The sequence below is a fragment of the Lactuca saligna genome, chromosome 3, assembly GCF_052625555.1.
Source record: "Lactuca saligna cultivar CGN05327 chromosome 3, ASM5262555v1, whole genome shotgun sequence".
NCBI classification, from domain to species: domain Eukaryota; kingdom Viridiplantae; phylum Streptophyta; class Magnoliopsida; order Asterales; family Asteraceae; genus Lactuca; species Lactuca saligna.
In genome coordinates this window covers 31241409-31259306 of record NC_136419.1, presented here as the reverse complement: position 1 = coordinate 31259306, position 17898 = coordinate 31241409, and the positions used below count along the sequence as shown (strand labels likewise).

The 17898-nt window shown below is 33.3% G+C and overlaps 1 protein-coding gene, 1 long non-coding RNA gene and 1 pseudogene across 2 annotated transcripts; 1 reads left to right on the top strand and 2 right to left on the bottom strand.

The window, feature by feature from the left end:
• Positions 1 to 802: 802 nt before the first annotated feature.
• On the top strand, positions 803 to 1711 carry LOC145035320 (putative mitochondrial protein AtMg00820). The gene is made up of 2 exons (XM_078983882.1): positions 803 to 996; positions 1417 to 1711. Exons 1-2 carry the CDS (start codon positions 803 to 805, stop codon positions 1709 to 1711), a joined length of 489 nt encoding a protein of 162 aa, XP_078840008.1.
• A 6789-nt stretch (positions 1712 to 8500) lies between these two features.
• LOC145033509 (uncharacterized) lies at positions 8501 to 12519 on the bottom strand. The gene is made up of 3 exons (XR_013677598.1): positions 12252 to 12519; positions 11528 to 12163; positions 8501 to 8659 (listed from the first exon to the last, which is right to left on the bottom strand). It is a non-coding gene; the product is annotated as an uncharacterized LOC145033509 (long non-coding RNA).
• Positions 12520 to 15594: 3075 nt separating this feature from the next.
• Positions 15595 to 17400, bottom strand: LOC145034999 (berberine bridge enzyme-like 8 pseudogene; annotated as a pseudogene).
• Positions 17401 to 17898: the final 498 nt, after the last annotated feature.

Sequence of the window (17898 nt, the reverse complement as noted above, 5' to 3'; positions counted from 1 at the left end):
GGCCCACTAGTAGCTGATTATAGTAGAGATGATTGTGTTTGTGATAATTATCTAGTATCCCACTATCTTTTATGCTTTATGTGCTAGTATGCTATGATATTATATGATAGTGGCAGGAGGAGTGGGTTAAACCTCGTAACCGGTTGAGATAAACTGGAGGGTAGGTCACGCACGCAGATATGCCTGACAGTATGATATGATATGTTATTATGTGGTCGTGGTAGGGGTGAAATAGACCCCATAACCGGTTGAGATATACCAGAGGGTAGGTCAGGAAACCAGATATGCTTGGTCGGGTAGGTTGGGCACCCATATATGTCTGACAGGGGTAGATCGGGCACCCCAATATGCCTGACATGGGTAGGTTGACTGGTTGAGCACCCAAGTATGCTCAAGAAAGTAGGTCGGGCACCCATATATGTTTGGCAATATGTTTATTGTATGGTATATGGTATGCTGGGGGGACTAACTAAGCTTTGTGCTTACGATTTTCAGTTTTGGTTTCATGTACTTCCTCTTCGAAGGGAAAGGAGCCGGCATGATCGCAGCGCATCACACTACGTTTTCCACACATGAGATCTTTGGGAGTTATACTCTGATGTTGTTTTATCATGACATGTTTTGACTATTGATACATTGGGTTTGATATGAGTTGATGCTATGGATGTTTACAGACAAATGGTTTTATAATTATTAAATTTAATTTGAAATTTTTGGTCTTAAATTTCAGGATGTTATAGTTACACACAGTGAGCCACAAGTTTTTAGTGAAGTGGTATAGGACGAATGATGAGAAGAAGTGATGAAAAAAGAAGTCGATGCACTTGAACAAAATGGAACATGGCAACTTCAACATTTACCAGAAGAAAAGAGGGCAATCGACTCCAAATGGGTGTACAAAATAAAGTACAAACCAAATGGAGACGTGGAGCGATACAAGGCACTACTTGTAGCAAAGGGATATACTAAAATGGAAGGTGTGGATTTCCATGACACGTTTGCACTGATGGCCAAACTCGTGACAGTTCGTGTATTACTAACGATGGTCGTGAAAAATAACTGGATCATACATCAGTTGGATGTAAATAACACATTTTTACACAGTGATTTGGAAGAAGATATATATATATATATATATATATATATATATATATATATATATATATATATATATATATATATATATATGAAGGTCCTACAAGGTTTTCGAAAAAAGAATGATACACGAGTTTGCAAACTCAAGAAATCCTTGTATGGATTAAAGCAAGCCTCTTGGAATTGGTTTCATAAGTTCACAACTACTCTTCTTAGTCTTGATTTTTGACAATCACACACGGACCATTCTCTTTTCATTCACAAAAATGGGAACACCTGCGTGGCAACCTTGATTTATGTTGATGATGTGATCATTCTTAGAAATGACATAAGAAAGATCGAAAGCACAAAATCCAATCTTGATGAAAGTTTCAGCATTAAAGACCTTAGAAATTTAAAGTATTTCTTAGGAATTGAGGTAGCACGTGTTAAAGAAGGTCTTGTGTTGAGCCAAAGAAAATACACTCTAGACATTAATAAGAATTTTGGTTTACTTGGCTGCAGACCTAGCCGTTTTCCCATGGAACCAAACCTAAAGCTTGATAAGGGAGGTGAACATAAACCGATTGATGCTAGCATGTATCGACTTTTAGTTGGCAGACTTTTGTATATTTAAGCAACAAGACCCGATATCACTTACGTGGTCAATGTCTTAAGCCATTTTGTCTCCGAACCAAGACAAAATCATTGGGAAGCAACTATAAGAGTCCTTAGATACCTTAAGGCTACTTTGGGTCAAGGAATTCTATTACCAAAAGAACGAGAGACAGAATTAACTGCCTACAGTGATTTCGATTGGTTGGGATGTCCTTTCTCTAGAAGATCGTGAACTGGATACTTGTTAATCTTAGGTGGTGCACCAATATCCTAGAAGTCCAAGAAACAATTGGTTGTTTCTCCATCGTCAGCTGAAGTGGAATATAGAACAATGACTACCACCGTCAATGAAATAGTTTGGACCCTTTGGTTATTAATAGATTTTGATGTGCTTCTGAGTAAGCCAACACATCTCTTGTATGACAATGAGTCAGCACGTCATATTACCTACAATCCTCTCTTCCATGAGTGAACAAAGCATATTGAGATGGATTGCTACTTTACAAGAGAACTAGTAGAATCAAAAGAAATCACAACAATTGGTATTCACACTAATGATCGGTTAGCATATTTGTTGACCAAACCTTTGGGTTTAGAACGATTTGCAATCTTTATCTATTAAGTTGGGCATTAGTATTCTTCATGTTCCAGAGGAGCTTCAGGGGGAATAAAGGAGTCGATATTATCCTTGGTGTCATAAGGATAATTATTAAAAGCCACAATTCTTATCTCTTTACTTATCATTATCTTTTTCCTTAAGATACGCTAGTATAGGTTTTTATATGTGGTCGTCAATTGCATTATAACTAAATTCAATCCTTATGATCAATCAATAAAACAAATGGTGGCTTCTGACTCTGTTATAAGTAGTCTTAGATGATGGGATTTTAACTCTCAAAACCCGGATAAAAAAAGGATAACAGCCAATATCCCTAGACTCTTAGCTTTTGTATCGAAATAAAAGTTACTTCTCGTGGAACTACTTTTTACTAATATTTAACAGTAAGACGCAATGTAATTTCAGTATATGTATAATGATCGCTAACGTGATATTTATGTATTTATTATAACGTGATATTTATGTATTAGTTATAACTCATAAAGATCACTACTTGAAATAAATAAATAAATAATCACATTACCGAAACCCACCACGCGACCACCCTACTTAATCCTCACCTGCTCACCAACTCTATTAAATTTTCTGTCAAAGTACACGTTACATCCATTTTTATTTAAATTAAAAACAACTACTGTTTTTTCTATTATTGCCCGGATATATATACAAAGTTTACAAGATAATGAAAAAAGTTACACTTTTCGATTTGGTTCTTTCGTTTTGTTTTTTTCTATTTGATAGTTTAAGGTTTGTTTGTTTATTTGATTTTGTTTTAGAGTTCGATTTTTTAAATGTTTTTTAGATCCACGATTTTTTTTTTTTTTTTGGTATAATTTATGTATTTTTATAATTTAACAGTTTAGGTGATAGCATAGAACAATAATCAATACAAAAAACTTTTTATACTTTATTTGATTTGGGATATCATGTCTTTTGATTTACGTAGGCTGAGATCAAGAGGATTTTGATGGTAATTTTTATTATTATTTAAAATTATTGTCTATCATCATTTTTTTTTTTTTTTAATTTAACTTCTACTTAAGTAAACTTTTGAAAGGTTAACTTTTTCTAATTGTTTTTTTTTTTTTTTTTTTAATTTAAGTAATTTATTCATATCTATCTTTAACATACTATAAAACCTCATATTTAATTACTTGGTTTTAGACAAATAATATATTTAAAAAAATATAATCACTATATATAAATAGTTAAATATTTAAAATACTACAATATATTGTTTCGAAATGGATAAATTATATACTATAGGTAAAGAACATTAAAAAAAATTGAAAAGTTATTTGAAAGACCCCAACTTTCGTATTTCTGAAACACCCAAATTTTCATACTTCACAGCATTATTCTTAAGTTACTTCCTCAAAACATGCTACATGCATATTTATAAAACAATATTTTATATTGATAAAATGATTACAAAGGATTGGATATAAACCGACTAAGTTTTATTACATTTCATGTCTACCCAGGAATCTACTGTTCATATACATATATTAACATTAAAATACAGAAAAATACTATTAACTATTCTAAATCTTTCAGCAGTATAAAGCTATATTGAATACTCATCACCTGCAATTGTTAAATATTGAGAGGGATAAGCGATAACGCTTAGTGAATTCAATAAATAGATACAATATAATCTTATGCCTTACATATACCAATATGACAGAAGCAAAAGGGAACAAGAACAACAATAGCATATGCGTATCATATGTCAGGCTTTCAATATCAACTCAAGATTTGATTCAAAGATTTACGATCAATGAGACATAACAACAACTCGAACAACATTCATTCTCTATTGAACATTCGAAAGAATCTGAGGCTTTCAATATCAACTCAAGCTTGCTGATATGCGTATCAGATGCACGAAAGAATCTGAGGCATTGAAATCAAACAACATTCGAGTTTTAACTTACTTCCTTTGTGGTAATCTAAAATGTACGATATTTAACTTTTAGTTTGCCAAACGATTATCAAATTCTTCAAACTTCCTAATTACTGGCGGTGTTCAAATTTGCACCCACTCTTCATTCTCTATTGAACATTCGATCCTAATCTTTGAGTTAAAACTCAATTCTCATAGCAGACTCCTACTCCTTCTTGGTTTATAGACTAAACCCAAGTAAAGGTATTTACTTTTGCTATAACAACAACTCGAATGGTCATATTCTAATGACCTTTGATTTTATCTCGCACAAGACACATAACGATCCAAACTCTTGTATTAGAATCAGATCGAATAAATCGAGCTGATAGAATAAAGAAAATGAAAAGAGTTTGATCAACACGTAGATGCTTTGGAACAGAAAGAATAGCACCACGTATCTCTAATTCGTGCTTTCAGACCTACATATCTTTTAGCTTTTGGCACCTCCTCCTTTTTAGTTGGAGTACTCTTTAATTGTTGAACGGCAACTTGACTCCCCGCCATTTGACTAGTAAGAGTAGGGCGGATACGTTTCTTGTGGCTAGTAACACCACATAGCAAGTCACATCTCTGGCTAATGATTGCTCAATTCTTTAATGAAGATTGTTATATTTCTATCGACTACCTCGACCATTTACTTCTTCAGTATTCCTACTGAAGTTTTGTCACTATATAAGACATGGTTCTCTGAACCAATTAACTCCTTTCGCAGATTTGTACTAATCGAACTCGATTCTTTAAGAGTTGAACAATACTTGTCTTCTTAGTCATTACCGAATCAAAGGTAATGACACACATGAATAAAATGGAATCATTTACTAGCTTCTTGGTAACCTTGTGACTTTTCCTGATCCAAGTGTGAGTCCTGTGCTTCCAGTAGTATAGGCCTCTACTACTACTAACACATACTCATACTCGTCCCAAGTATTGTCTCGCAGTTCCCAAGTCACCATTCAAAAGTTTTCACAAAGCAACTTATTACACATGAATGTGTTCAAACAAATACGTACAATAGTTCCTCCTAGACTCAACTAGGGTTTTTACGATTCTATCAAACATATATTGGATTACCTATACTCGCTTTTTAGGATTCTTCTCATGCATATGCTCGATTTAATATATCCTAATAATTTTCCATAGGTCGATAGAAATTTTACTTCCATTTCTTCATATTAATTCTTTCTTGAGTAGTGTCTACTCTACAAGACACACTATTCCAAAATTTACTTTAGCAGCATGGAGACAAACGGTCTTCTACTACCTGCATCATCTTCTAACTCATGCAATCCATCATGCACTTTTGTTCATTTCATTATTCTTCCTTGACATCGTTATTCTTGTATCTGAGTAAGTCTAAGCCTACTTCATAGGAATCTATCCTAAGAAGTCTACATCTTAGCTGCATCTTAGCAAGCTTTACTAGCTTCAACTTGGTTCTCTGTCATTCCTGACTACAACATCTCTTCTCATACGATACTATGGGTGTATTTCTTCTTCAATTAAGCATTCTACCTTACTTAAACAAGTAAGTTGCTTAACCATTTACCACTAAATGACTCAATTCACCATCTCAATCTTGTATGTTAAAGTCGGCTTAACACACAATGGAACTTTATCTCACAAAGTCTTGGCCTATTGAGTCTGAAAACTTCATTAGCCTTTTTTTTTTATCTTCATTTAATTCTTCTAAATCTTGCACAACATTTATTGTGATACCGTCGAAGTACTTATCACCATCTTCGGTTCTTTTGACTCTATTAAACAATCACTTCTTCAATCTGAACAGCGATAGAACAACTTCGTGGATTTGTACCAACACATTTATCTTGTCCAAACGTATTTCAAACGCACATATTTCTTCTAAAGATGTTATTATATATCAAACATACTTTAAATATATATTACCACTCTATTGGTATTTATACACTTATTACGATAACAATTCATATTTATTTTACGATATCTCGCGATCGTTTATTTATAAACTTATCGATGTTAACTATCATAAGTCTCTTTATCACTCCGAAAATTTCTATTATGAAAATTCTTAAAATTTTCTAAACCATGGTAGGCAACAGACCTTAAGCTTTTTCACATAATAGAATATAAGGCATATCTCTTCTCTATATTTATTTAGCACATAATAAAATATAAGGCATATATCCTCTTAATATTCTAGTGTTTGCCTCCATTAGGTATTCAACCTAAAATATATCGTATCATCTTTACTTAATAATTCTTGTTTAAGTTTAGAAATTCTTAAAATTTCTAGTTTACTTAACTAATTTTCTTAAAATTCTGAAGTAACTTAATATCTTAGAATACTAGGGTTTATCACTACCCAATTCCCCACTTAAATATTTCTTATGGTTTGTATTCATATACTTATTATGAATCAGCTCATATATTGAGCTTCCAACAGTTTAAGTCTAAATACCAATCCGTGATATTTAGTACACTTAAACCATTGCTCTGATACCATGATTGAAAGACCCTAACTTTCGTATTTCTAAAAGACCCAAAATTTCATACTTCACAACATTATTCTTAAGTTACTTCCTCAAAACATGCTACATGCATATTTATAAAACAATATTTTATATTGATAAAATGATTACAAAGGATTGGATACAAACCGACTAAGTTTTATTACATTTCATGTCTACCCGGGAATCTACTATTCATATACATACATGAACATTAAAATACAGAGAAATTCTATTAACTATTCTAAATCTTTCAGCAGTATAAAGCTATATTGGATACTCATCACCTGCAATTGTTAAATATTGAGATGGATAAACGATAACGCTTAGTGAATTCAATAAATAGATACAATATAATCTTATGCCTTACATATACCAATATGACAGAAGCAAAAGGGAACAAGAACAACAATAACATATGTGTATCATATGTCAGGCTTTCAATATCAACTCAAAATTTGATTCAAAGATTTACGATCAATGAGACGGTGCAAGTGAGTAGTGGTGTTGAGTGGTGAAGGCGAGTGGTAGTGATAAGCAGTGGGTGATGGTTGGTGGTATGGAAAGTGGTAGTCATAATGGTGGGTAGTGGGTGGGTGGTCATAGGTGGTGGTGGTTGGCGGGTGGTAGTGATGGGTGATTGAGGTGGGTAGGGGTGGTGGTGATGGGTGGTAGAGGTAAGTGGTGGTGAGTGGTGGTTTTGGTGGTTGATGGGTGGGGGTGGTGATGGTGGTGGGTGGTGATGGTGGTGGCGAGTGCTAGTCATTGAAGGTGGTGGTTTTAGTGGTTGGTGATAGGTGGTAGAGGGTAGTGGCGGGTGGTGGAGATAGGTGGTGATGGTTGTAGCTAGTGGAGGTTTTGGTGGGTGTTGGGTGGGGGTGGTGGTAGCGGGTGGTGGTAGAGGTGGGTGGTGGTCGGTAGTGATGAGTGGTAGTGCATGGTGGTGGGTGGTGGTGGTGGGTGTGGTGGTTGGTGGTGGAGGTGGCAGTGGGTCGTAGGTAGTGGTAATGGGTGGAGTTGGTTAGGTGGTGAGTGGTTTGGTTAGTGGGTTTTTTAATTGTTTGTAACAATTGATTGATTTTTATGAATATTATTTTTATAGTTTAAATTAAAAAAATTATGTAGTCCAAATTTGTTCTTAAATGTTCTCGCAATAAGAAATGTTCTCAATTGAACGCTTTTATATATATGTATATATATATATATATATATATATATATATATATATATATATATATATATATATATATATATATATATATATATATATATATATATGGAGTGATTCAAATGAGAACAAAAAAAAATTAAGAACCCTAAGAACTCCAAGTTCATAGTTATTAAACATGTGAATACTTATTAAATATGTAAAAATCTTGATTTTATTTTGTCTTTTTTGGTGAGAAATGGCAAAATCATAATTTTTATAATCTAATATTTTCGTTCCTATTTTAACACAAAATATATAGACAATACACAATAATATACAGTCCATTATAGTTTAATAAATAAAATTCACAACTTAATACAATACATTTTACACTAATTCAAGATTCAGAAAAGTCAAACCCAAACTTTACCACAACCACCAACTACCACAGGCCGCCAACAACCATTTGTGTCATCGTTGCAACCATGATTCCTTCTAAATCCGATCTGCATATACAATTATGCATTGACAAGTTAAATACTATATTCACAGTTTAATATTTTGTAACGACCCAATTTTCAAAGTAAATTTTTCATTTTCGAATAAGCAAACATTTTCTCATACATTAAGAAATTTAGTTATAACTGTTTTCAAAACATAAGTCAAAACAACTTTTATTCCAAACATCATAGTGTCCTATAAAGTATCTGCGAGAGAGTGCACGCCGCCATCATGCCTTCCCTTGCCCTTGGAATCTGAAGTACCTGAAGCCATAAACAAACCTGTAAGCACGAACCTTAGTGAGTTCCCTAGAGCATACCTCACACACAAACCACATAACATATTAGCTATGAAAGCTACCTCTACCACATAACACATAACCATTAGCTATAAAGCTACCTCTACCACCTAATGCATTTCAATTAGCTACAAAGCTATCTCGACGATCAGCCACAAAGGCTATCTCTACCCTTAGCCATAATGACTATCTCTACCACTAGACATGAAGGCTATCTCTACCATTAACCCTGAAGGCTATCTCTACCACATATTAATGCATAACAAAGCCACACACCTCTACACAATAAGTATACCAACTATCGTAAAATGGGCCGGCCTTGGTGCCTTAGACCCATTGGTATAGTGAAAAGACTCACCTCAAATGCAGAAGCTTCCTAAAGAAATCCTTAGCTACTGCCCCGCCTACTTCCTGATCCATCAATACCGATCAATATATCCAATTAGCAACTGAGCCCTAAATCTCAAAATAGAACCCAACACTAGGTAAGCTTTCCAAGCCCATTAGTGGCCCACTAATGGCCCAATTTGCTAAATTGGGCCTAACCCCTCTAATGGGCCTTACTTTAAGCCCATACATATTCTTGGCCTAAATTATCTAACTTTTGATGGCCTACTAAGGCCCAAAGACCCAAATCACGGCCCAAACCATGGCCCAAAAACAAAAGGCCCAACTGATAGAGTACGCGGGGTGTACATCCTTGTACGCTAAGCGTACTGACTGAGTGGTGCATACGTTGGGCGTACCTTCACGTACGCTCAACGTAAACCTCATGTTAAGTCCATTTCTCATTAAGTGCTTAATACTTCACTTCAGGAGCTACAATCACAGATCTTGGTCCTTTTCCACGTCTTAATCCATAAAGTCACTGACTTTGTGACTTTACTTGGCCTAAACAAGCCCAAACTCCAAAAATGATGTTCTACTTCCATGAAAAGGGCTAGATCTCATGCATGAACCCATTAAGACATTCAGATGGAGACTTTACTGCTTATGGGACCCTTTTAGCTCTAAGGGTGGCAACCCTAAGCTCACAAACGAGATTTCACCATAAAGGTCCATTCTTGGGACAAAAAGAGTCCATAAACTCATACTAAGAAAGATCTAAGAGATTAATCATCAAGCTCATGACTTTATACTTGAAAATATCTATAGTGAAGCAACAATCCTAGATCTAAACCTTCTCTTTTGCACCAACACCTTGCCTTGACCTTTGCTTCCTTGAAGCGTGGATCCAAAACACCAAAATGCTCTCACAAAGCCTTCCAAGCTCCAAGAATACTCAAAGATGATTAGGGTTTCGGGAACACTGTCTAAGGGTGAGAAAGAGGCTGATCCTAGAGGGTATCATGTTCTTTATATAGTGGTACACCCTAAAATTTAAGGTTTAGGGACTCTGAGCGTACGTTGGGTGTACTCCTCGTACGTTGAGCGTTCCCTTGCCAGCCACGTTGCATGCATGTGATCTTCTTGTCACCAATTTCCATTAGGGGCTAGAATTGACAAAAGCTTCATAGTGTCATAACTCCTTCATTTTAAGTCCGTTTTCGACGAACTTATATCCACGTAAAGGCGGCGGGAAGCCTTACGCTCCCATCGACACCTCTAAGTCTAGAACATTCCGGATAAAACCCGAAGCCCATAAAAGAACAAATCTCCCATACCCTTTGGTCCTCGAGATCCAACCGAGTACTTTCAAACAAGGTGTTACATATTCACTCATTTTGATTTTAATGCAAAACAATAAAAACCATTACATTCTTACATATTTATATAGCACAAATAATAAATATATTCATAAGAAAATTAATACAAACATTGATATATAAAAAATTCATATTTAACACAAAATTTATAAAAAATTCATAATTCAATATAGTAAATTCACAGTTTAATATAGTTAGCTCACAGTTTAATATACAAAATTTACAGCTTAATACAATAAATTTACAGTTTAATAAACAAAAAATATTCATTCACATCCATATTCTCAACTGAACACTTATATTTATATATTCATATATTGAGGTTAATGTGTTTTTTTCAAAGTTTAATTTACATAATATTTACTATTTAAATATTATGTACTTTCTTAAAAAATTAGAGAAAAACATATTTCATCTCATTGTTTAGAAGCAAACATAAAATTCATAAAAAAAATAAAAATAAAAATAATTCAAAGATTAATATAATCAATTCACAACTTAATACAGTCAATTTGCAGCTTAAATACAATCAATTCACATTTAGTACAATAAATTCACAATTTAATACACAAAAATTATAAATTCCAAACCATATTTTTAACTTAAAACTTGTATTTATACCTTGATATTTGGAGGCTAGTGTTATTTAAAAGTTTATTTACATAAGATTTATAGTTCAAATTTTATGTATTTTATTCAAAATTAGGTAAGACTAGATTTATGTATATTGCTTCTTTCATCTCATATTTTAGATCAAACATAAAATTCATAGCAAATTCATAGCTTAAGACACTCAATTCATAGCTTAATACAGTAAATTCACATTTAATACACAAAAATCACAGTTTAATATAAGAAAATCTCAGTTTAGTACAATATATATATATATATATATATATATATATATATATATATATATATATATATATATATATATATATATTCTCAGCTAAAAACTTACATTTCAAGAATTTTATTTACAATTTAATAAAATAGTTTATGAGTCTCATTTAGAGAATGCACCATACAAATTCACAATTTAATAGAGTATTTCTTGACTCTCATTCATAGTTTAATAAACACAATTCAGGACTCTCAATCATAATATTCACAAATTAAGAACATACCTGATTTTGTTGAAACATTCATCAAACACCTTTTGTGCATCATACAAATCAGATCTGACATAGATATGATTCAGTGGTGGAACCACTGCTAGCCGCCATGAGATGCTTTGTGCACACTAGATCTATGCCTGAATGACACAAAACACATAAGGTGTAACCAGATCTGAGAAATTAGTGCATCTTTAACTTTAGATCTGAAAGGTTGATGGTAATTTGTGACTTTTCTGACGATCTAAGGTTGTAGAACCACTAGTTGACAACATGAAATGCTTTGTATACACCAGATATATACCTGAAATTGCACCAAACACATCAGATTTGATCAGATCTAACCAGATCTGATAAATCAGTGTCTTTGACTTCAGATCTAAAAAGCTAATGGTTGTTGATGATTTTTTGGTGATCCGAGGTGAGGAATCGATGATGGTGGAATAGATCTGATGTGGGGGTAGAACCACCACCAAACAACACTAAAAGGATAGATCTTATTAAAAAAAATAACTAGATCTTACCAAAAAACATCAAAAGGCGATGGAACAACCATTAGTCACTAGAGAAGGAGATTTTTTGTCATTTCTTGTCATATCTTATCACAACAACACTTTTTTGGCTTCAGATTTGCTCCGGTGAAGTTGGCTGCTGAAAAAATCTTGAAGAAGCATAAACCACATATCTGGATGAAGGTGGAGACAAAACAGATTTAAAGGGAAATGAGGATCCTCACCATAAGTTCATAGATCTAGAGACAAATATTGTAGATCTGAGGCGAAAATTAAAGCTCTGGAACCGATAAAAGCTTGTACATTTGATAGTGGTGGTTAACCAGTGGTAGGAGATGGCGAAGTAGATGGTGCGGCGGTCGACGATAGATCTGAAGCTGAAAAAGCTTCATGAGGTCATTTTCAGTGGTGGTTCCACATCTAAGGGACGTTGTGCGACCGATGGAAACGTCCGTTGATGTGTAGTTGTCTTCGATGGTGATGGTGACGTTTTCATATCTGAAGAAATCACACAAAAAACAACATAATTAATCATATTAGAGTGATATCGACATAGATCTAGAAGTGATGGTTGCAGATCTGAAGGTGGTGGTTCTAGATCTAAAGGCGGTGGTTCTAGATTTGAAGGCGTCAGATCAGGATCTGAAGGCGGTAGTACCAGATCTGAAAGTTGTGGTCTACCGTCGGCGATATTCTCCTGCTGGCGGTGATGTCAGCGGTGATACAGGCGGAATGAAAGGGGTTTATATTAAATCAATGGACAAATTGGTGGTTCTCATTTGAACTTTCTCTCTCTCTCTCTCTCTCCATATATATATATATATATATATATATATATATATATATATATATATATATATATATATATAATGTGGGTGGACAACTATTGTGTAGACGTGTAGACAATGTTATTCTATGAGAATTAGTAAAAGAATAAGTTGTTTAGTAATGTAAATACGTTCAACTTCACACAATTATTGATATTTCCATGCATTCTCACTAATTCGTATTCATTTTTGTTCGCACACATCTTTTCTCCCTCATTTTTATTATTACGGAATACGACTCAATAAAAATCCTAACAATATTCTGATAGAATGAAAATAATAAAAAAAAAATCTATAATAACCATATAGATGATTTAGTTGGTGAGAATGCATGATAATGATAATAGTTATGTAAGATTAAACGTATTCACATTATCATTCTCACAAAATAACATTGTCCACATATCCACCAAAATAGATGTCAATCCACATTTGAACCCCTCTCTCTCTCTCACTATATATATATATATATATATATATATATATATATATATATATATATATATAGGGTGACGTTCAATAAAAAACCATAATTAACCAAGGAACCAATCGTAAGCATCGAAAATCATAACGATCAACAGCCAAGAAAATAGATGTACACTTTTACATTGGACGCACACACACCGGATTATACAAAAAAAATTCACCCTTTACAAAAAAATCCACCACTTTTTTTCGTTAAATTTTTTTTAAGCCTTGTGTTTTATCAAAAAAAAATGAATATACCGTTGTTCACGATTTTTCGTTCTCTTTCCATAGAGTTTCATGATGATATATAAAAAATGAATTTTTTTTCGTAAATAACTCACTTCATTTTCTTTAATTAAAAAAGTTAAGGTCTATTTTTTATAGAAAAAAATAAATAAATATATCAAAATTCATATTTTTTGTACTTTTTAAACATGGATTCATATTCAATTTAAAAAAAAAACGATATTTTAGTTCAGGTTCACATTGTGAACTTGTTCAGATTCATATTGTAAACCTATTCAGATTCATATTGTAAACCTGTTCAGATTCAAATTGTGAACCTCCTCAGAATCACAGTGTGTATAATAATAAATCAGATTCACAGTGTGAATCTGAACTGATCGGAGCTTTTTCACATTGTGAATGTTAAAATTTGAAATATTTACAGTATAGATTCACAATGTGAATGTACACTGATCGAGTTTTTTTTTTGAATCTGAACTGTTCGAGATTTTTCATATTGTGAATGTTAAAAATTAAAATATTTACAGTTTAGATTCACAGTGTGAATCTACACTGTTCGAGGTTTTTTTTTATTTTTTAATCGGTGTTGATGTTTATTAATAGAGTACAAAAAATTAGTATTTTTGGTATAATTAGTTTTTTTTATATATATAAAAAAAGCTTAAATATTGAAAAAACATAAGAAAATTAAGTGGTTTTTTTTTTTTTTTTTTTTAAATCGTTTTTTATATATCATCATGTATCTCTATGGAAAGAGAACGAAAAATCGTGAACAACGATATATTCAGATTTTTTTTTTGATAAAAAAATTGGCCTAAAAAAATTTTAAATGAAAAAAATGAAGTGGGTTTTTTATAATCCGGTACATGTGCGTCCATCATAAAAATTTACAAGCTTTCTTTTTACTGTTGATCGCTTTCCGATGCTTTGGATTGATTCCTTTAATAAAAATGGTTATATATATATATATATATATATATATATATATATATATATATATATATATATATATATATATATATATATATACTAGCAGTGCACCCGCGCAAAGCGGCGGGGCGTGTAAATTCTTTTAGTGATATGTTTCCTCTACAAAAATGTTATGTTACAAAAGAAAGTACACGTCGAAGACAAAATAATCAAACTATGGTGTTATTTGAGAAATGAAGTCATTTTTTGTTCCTGGACAGTGGACTTTATAGTAGAGGAGGGAGCAAAGAGGTATATGCGATTGGAGGGATATTTGAATCAACATGCTAAATTTAAGGATATCTAAAAGGGTTCAAAATTTGAATGAATCCGAGATTTGAGGAAACCATATCAAATTGTTGAGAAATATAAGGAGATTTGATGATAAATATTTGAATTCAAAATATGGTTAAAATTTAATATTAATTTATTAATGATTACTTATACTATCAGCTTCATCATTTGGACGTCTTAAAAAAATATTATTATTATAATCAATCTATTTTTAGAAATAGTTAGATTTCTTTTATAAGATAGTAAAGATATATATATATATATATATATATATATATATATATATATATATATATATATATATATATATATATATATATATATATATATATATTACATTTTTGTAAGCCAATGAAGGGGGTTTATATTAACTCAGTTAGAAGTTACGATAAATAAAAACAAATTTTGATATTTACTCACAAATGTAGAATAATTCCTTTTTAATCTTATTTGAGAATGTTCAAAAATAAATTATGATTGATATCTTAGTCTGAAGATAGGAGTGAGATAAGTTGTAAAAAGTATAATCTATTTTTTGTTCTGACTACTTGGCAGGGGAATCAATTGTTGCTCTTAGGCGGATGAAGCCGGACATGAAACCTAACTTCAACTCACTGCAACCATTGTTTTTTTTTTTAACAAATTTTCATATTTTTTGTCCTTGAAATTTTCCAAAATTGTTGCTCTTATTCTCCTCGTCAATCATTTGTAATGTTTAATTTTTTTTTTCATATGGAGTGCAAGGCAAAAATTGAATACATAATTTTAAAAAGAAAAGAAAAGAAAGCATACTTATTCATGTATAGGCATTGGAAACGTAGCAAACAGGTAGAACCCAACACAAAGTAGCCCTTATTGCTAATTAATTCAAAAAAAAGCAAACCATGTAAATCCAAGAACTTCACATGTCTGAGAGAGATGTGGAGAAAACCGGGATACTTTGTGGGTGCCTAAAGAAATTCTCGGGATCAACTTTGGCCTTGATTCTAATCAACTTCTTGAAATTTGCCCTCTTCCAGTACCTCTCACCCCATAGACTTGCTTCCTGATAATTCGCATTTCCAACACCGAAATCAAGATCATTGTAGTTGGAATATGCCTCTCTTGGGTTCTTTGACACATAAGGCGTCAATAACTCATCCAAGCTATTCAGCCATGCTATCCTGCTCAGTGATACAGGTGTTGTGTCTGAAGTTTGACCTGCAAAATTGACAGTCTTGAGCATCTGTAACACAACACCACCTCTATGAGGATATGGAATGGCTGTCTCTGAGTAATCAGACATCCTTCCTCCAAAAGGATTGATCATCAGAAGCGCTGATTCGTCATTTTCCATTAGCTTTTTCCATATCTTGTTGAGCCCACTTATAGGGATCGGTTTTCGGACGTAGTCAGATTTACTTTTGTTGTTGAGCTTGGCTATGGCAGATCGGTTAGTGAGAAACTCAGTTGGGGTAGAGCTTGGCAATCCCCAAAACACAAGGGTCGATTGGACCATTGTAATTTCTTCACAAATCTCTGGTGTAACACCGAGCTCCGGAAATTTTTCGTACAATAATGGAAGCAATGTGTCGGTTGTGCCCTGATAAATACCTTCGAACATAACTCTGATGGTTTTCATGGTGGTGTTGCCGATATACTCGGAAAAAATCTGAGTTCTCATATGTAAATTTCTATCAATAAGAGGTAGAACGTATTGATATTTATGGAAAATCTCGGTTACACCGTCTTCTAAAGTTTTGTTGAGTATAAAGACAGTTACTCTTTCTGGAACTTCAACCAACCCAAGCTTCCATGCAAGAACGATTCCGAAACTGGAAGCACCACCACCTCGAATCGCCCAAAACAAATCTTCTCCCATCGAATTCCTGTCGAGAATATTTCCATTGACATCCATGAACCGAACATCCACAACATTATCAGCAGCAGTACCGTATTTCCTCAACAAGTTTCCATAGCCAGCACCGCCCATGTACCCGCCAACACCCACCGTAGGGCAAACACCTGCCGGAAAGTACAGGGTGTCGGTTTTTTGAGAAATAGCGTAGTAAACTTCACCAAGGGCAGCACCTGCCTGGACCCATGCAGTCTTATTAGCTACGTCCACATCTATAGATCTCATGTTGGTGAAATCAAGCATAACAAATGGAACATCAGCAGTGTAGGAGAGACCCTCGTAGTCATGCCCCCCGCTCCTGATTCTGAGCTCGTAGTCATACATCTTGGCACAATATAAAACTATTCTGATGAGTGTTTCATTCACAGGTGTCACGATGGCTGATGGTTTTGGAGTGGAAGGTTTAAGGAACCTAGTGTTTTGGACATGCACTTGCCAAGCGGGTAAGAAAGAAGCATTGGCAGGGGTGAAAATGAGCTCAGAGACGGAGGTGACATTGCTGGAATTGGATAATACGCAGCTTGTGAAATCTTCAGCATCTGATGTAGCCTTAAGAATGGAAGATAAGGCAGCCCATGAAAGAGAAAATGAAAGAGTTATAATCAAGAGGAAGATAGAAGAGCTTAGTTGAGACTTCTTCATGTTTTGGTGAGTTTGATCTATGCCTATGCTGTATTTTATATAGAGTAGAGAGCGTAGGTGACTGCAAATGGGATTATAATATATAGTTGAATGCCAATGGGATTGGAAAAAACCTTGGAATTTGAGGATGATGACTATATTTCAGTAATGACCGAGGATTGAAAATGTATTTCGTATTTTTCCAACAGTGGGTTTCGAATTCCACAAATCAACAGACACTGAAAATAGTTTAAAATCATTGACTTTTAGCCTTTTAGTTCTAAACTATTACGACAAAAAAAAAAAAAAAAAAAAAAAAACTCTGTTGAATTTTGAGGTATATGTGTTATTTGTCAAATATCTAAAATATAATAGAATATATTCATATAATGTATGACTATAGAAATTTGACCGAGACCTGTAAACCGGTTTTTTTTTTATTAATTCTTATTGTTGCAAAATAATTGTATAAATAATAAACATTTTTAAACAATGAAATTTTAATAAAAAAAGGTCAACGGTTAAAGATGTGTGTTTCGTTACTTTGTA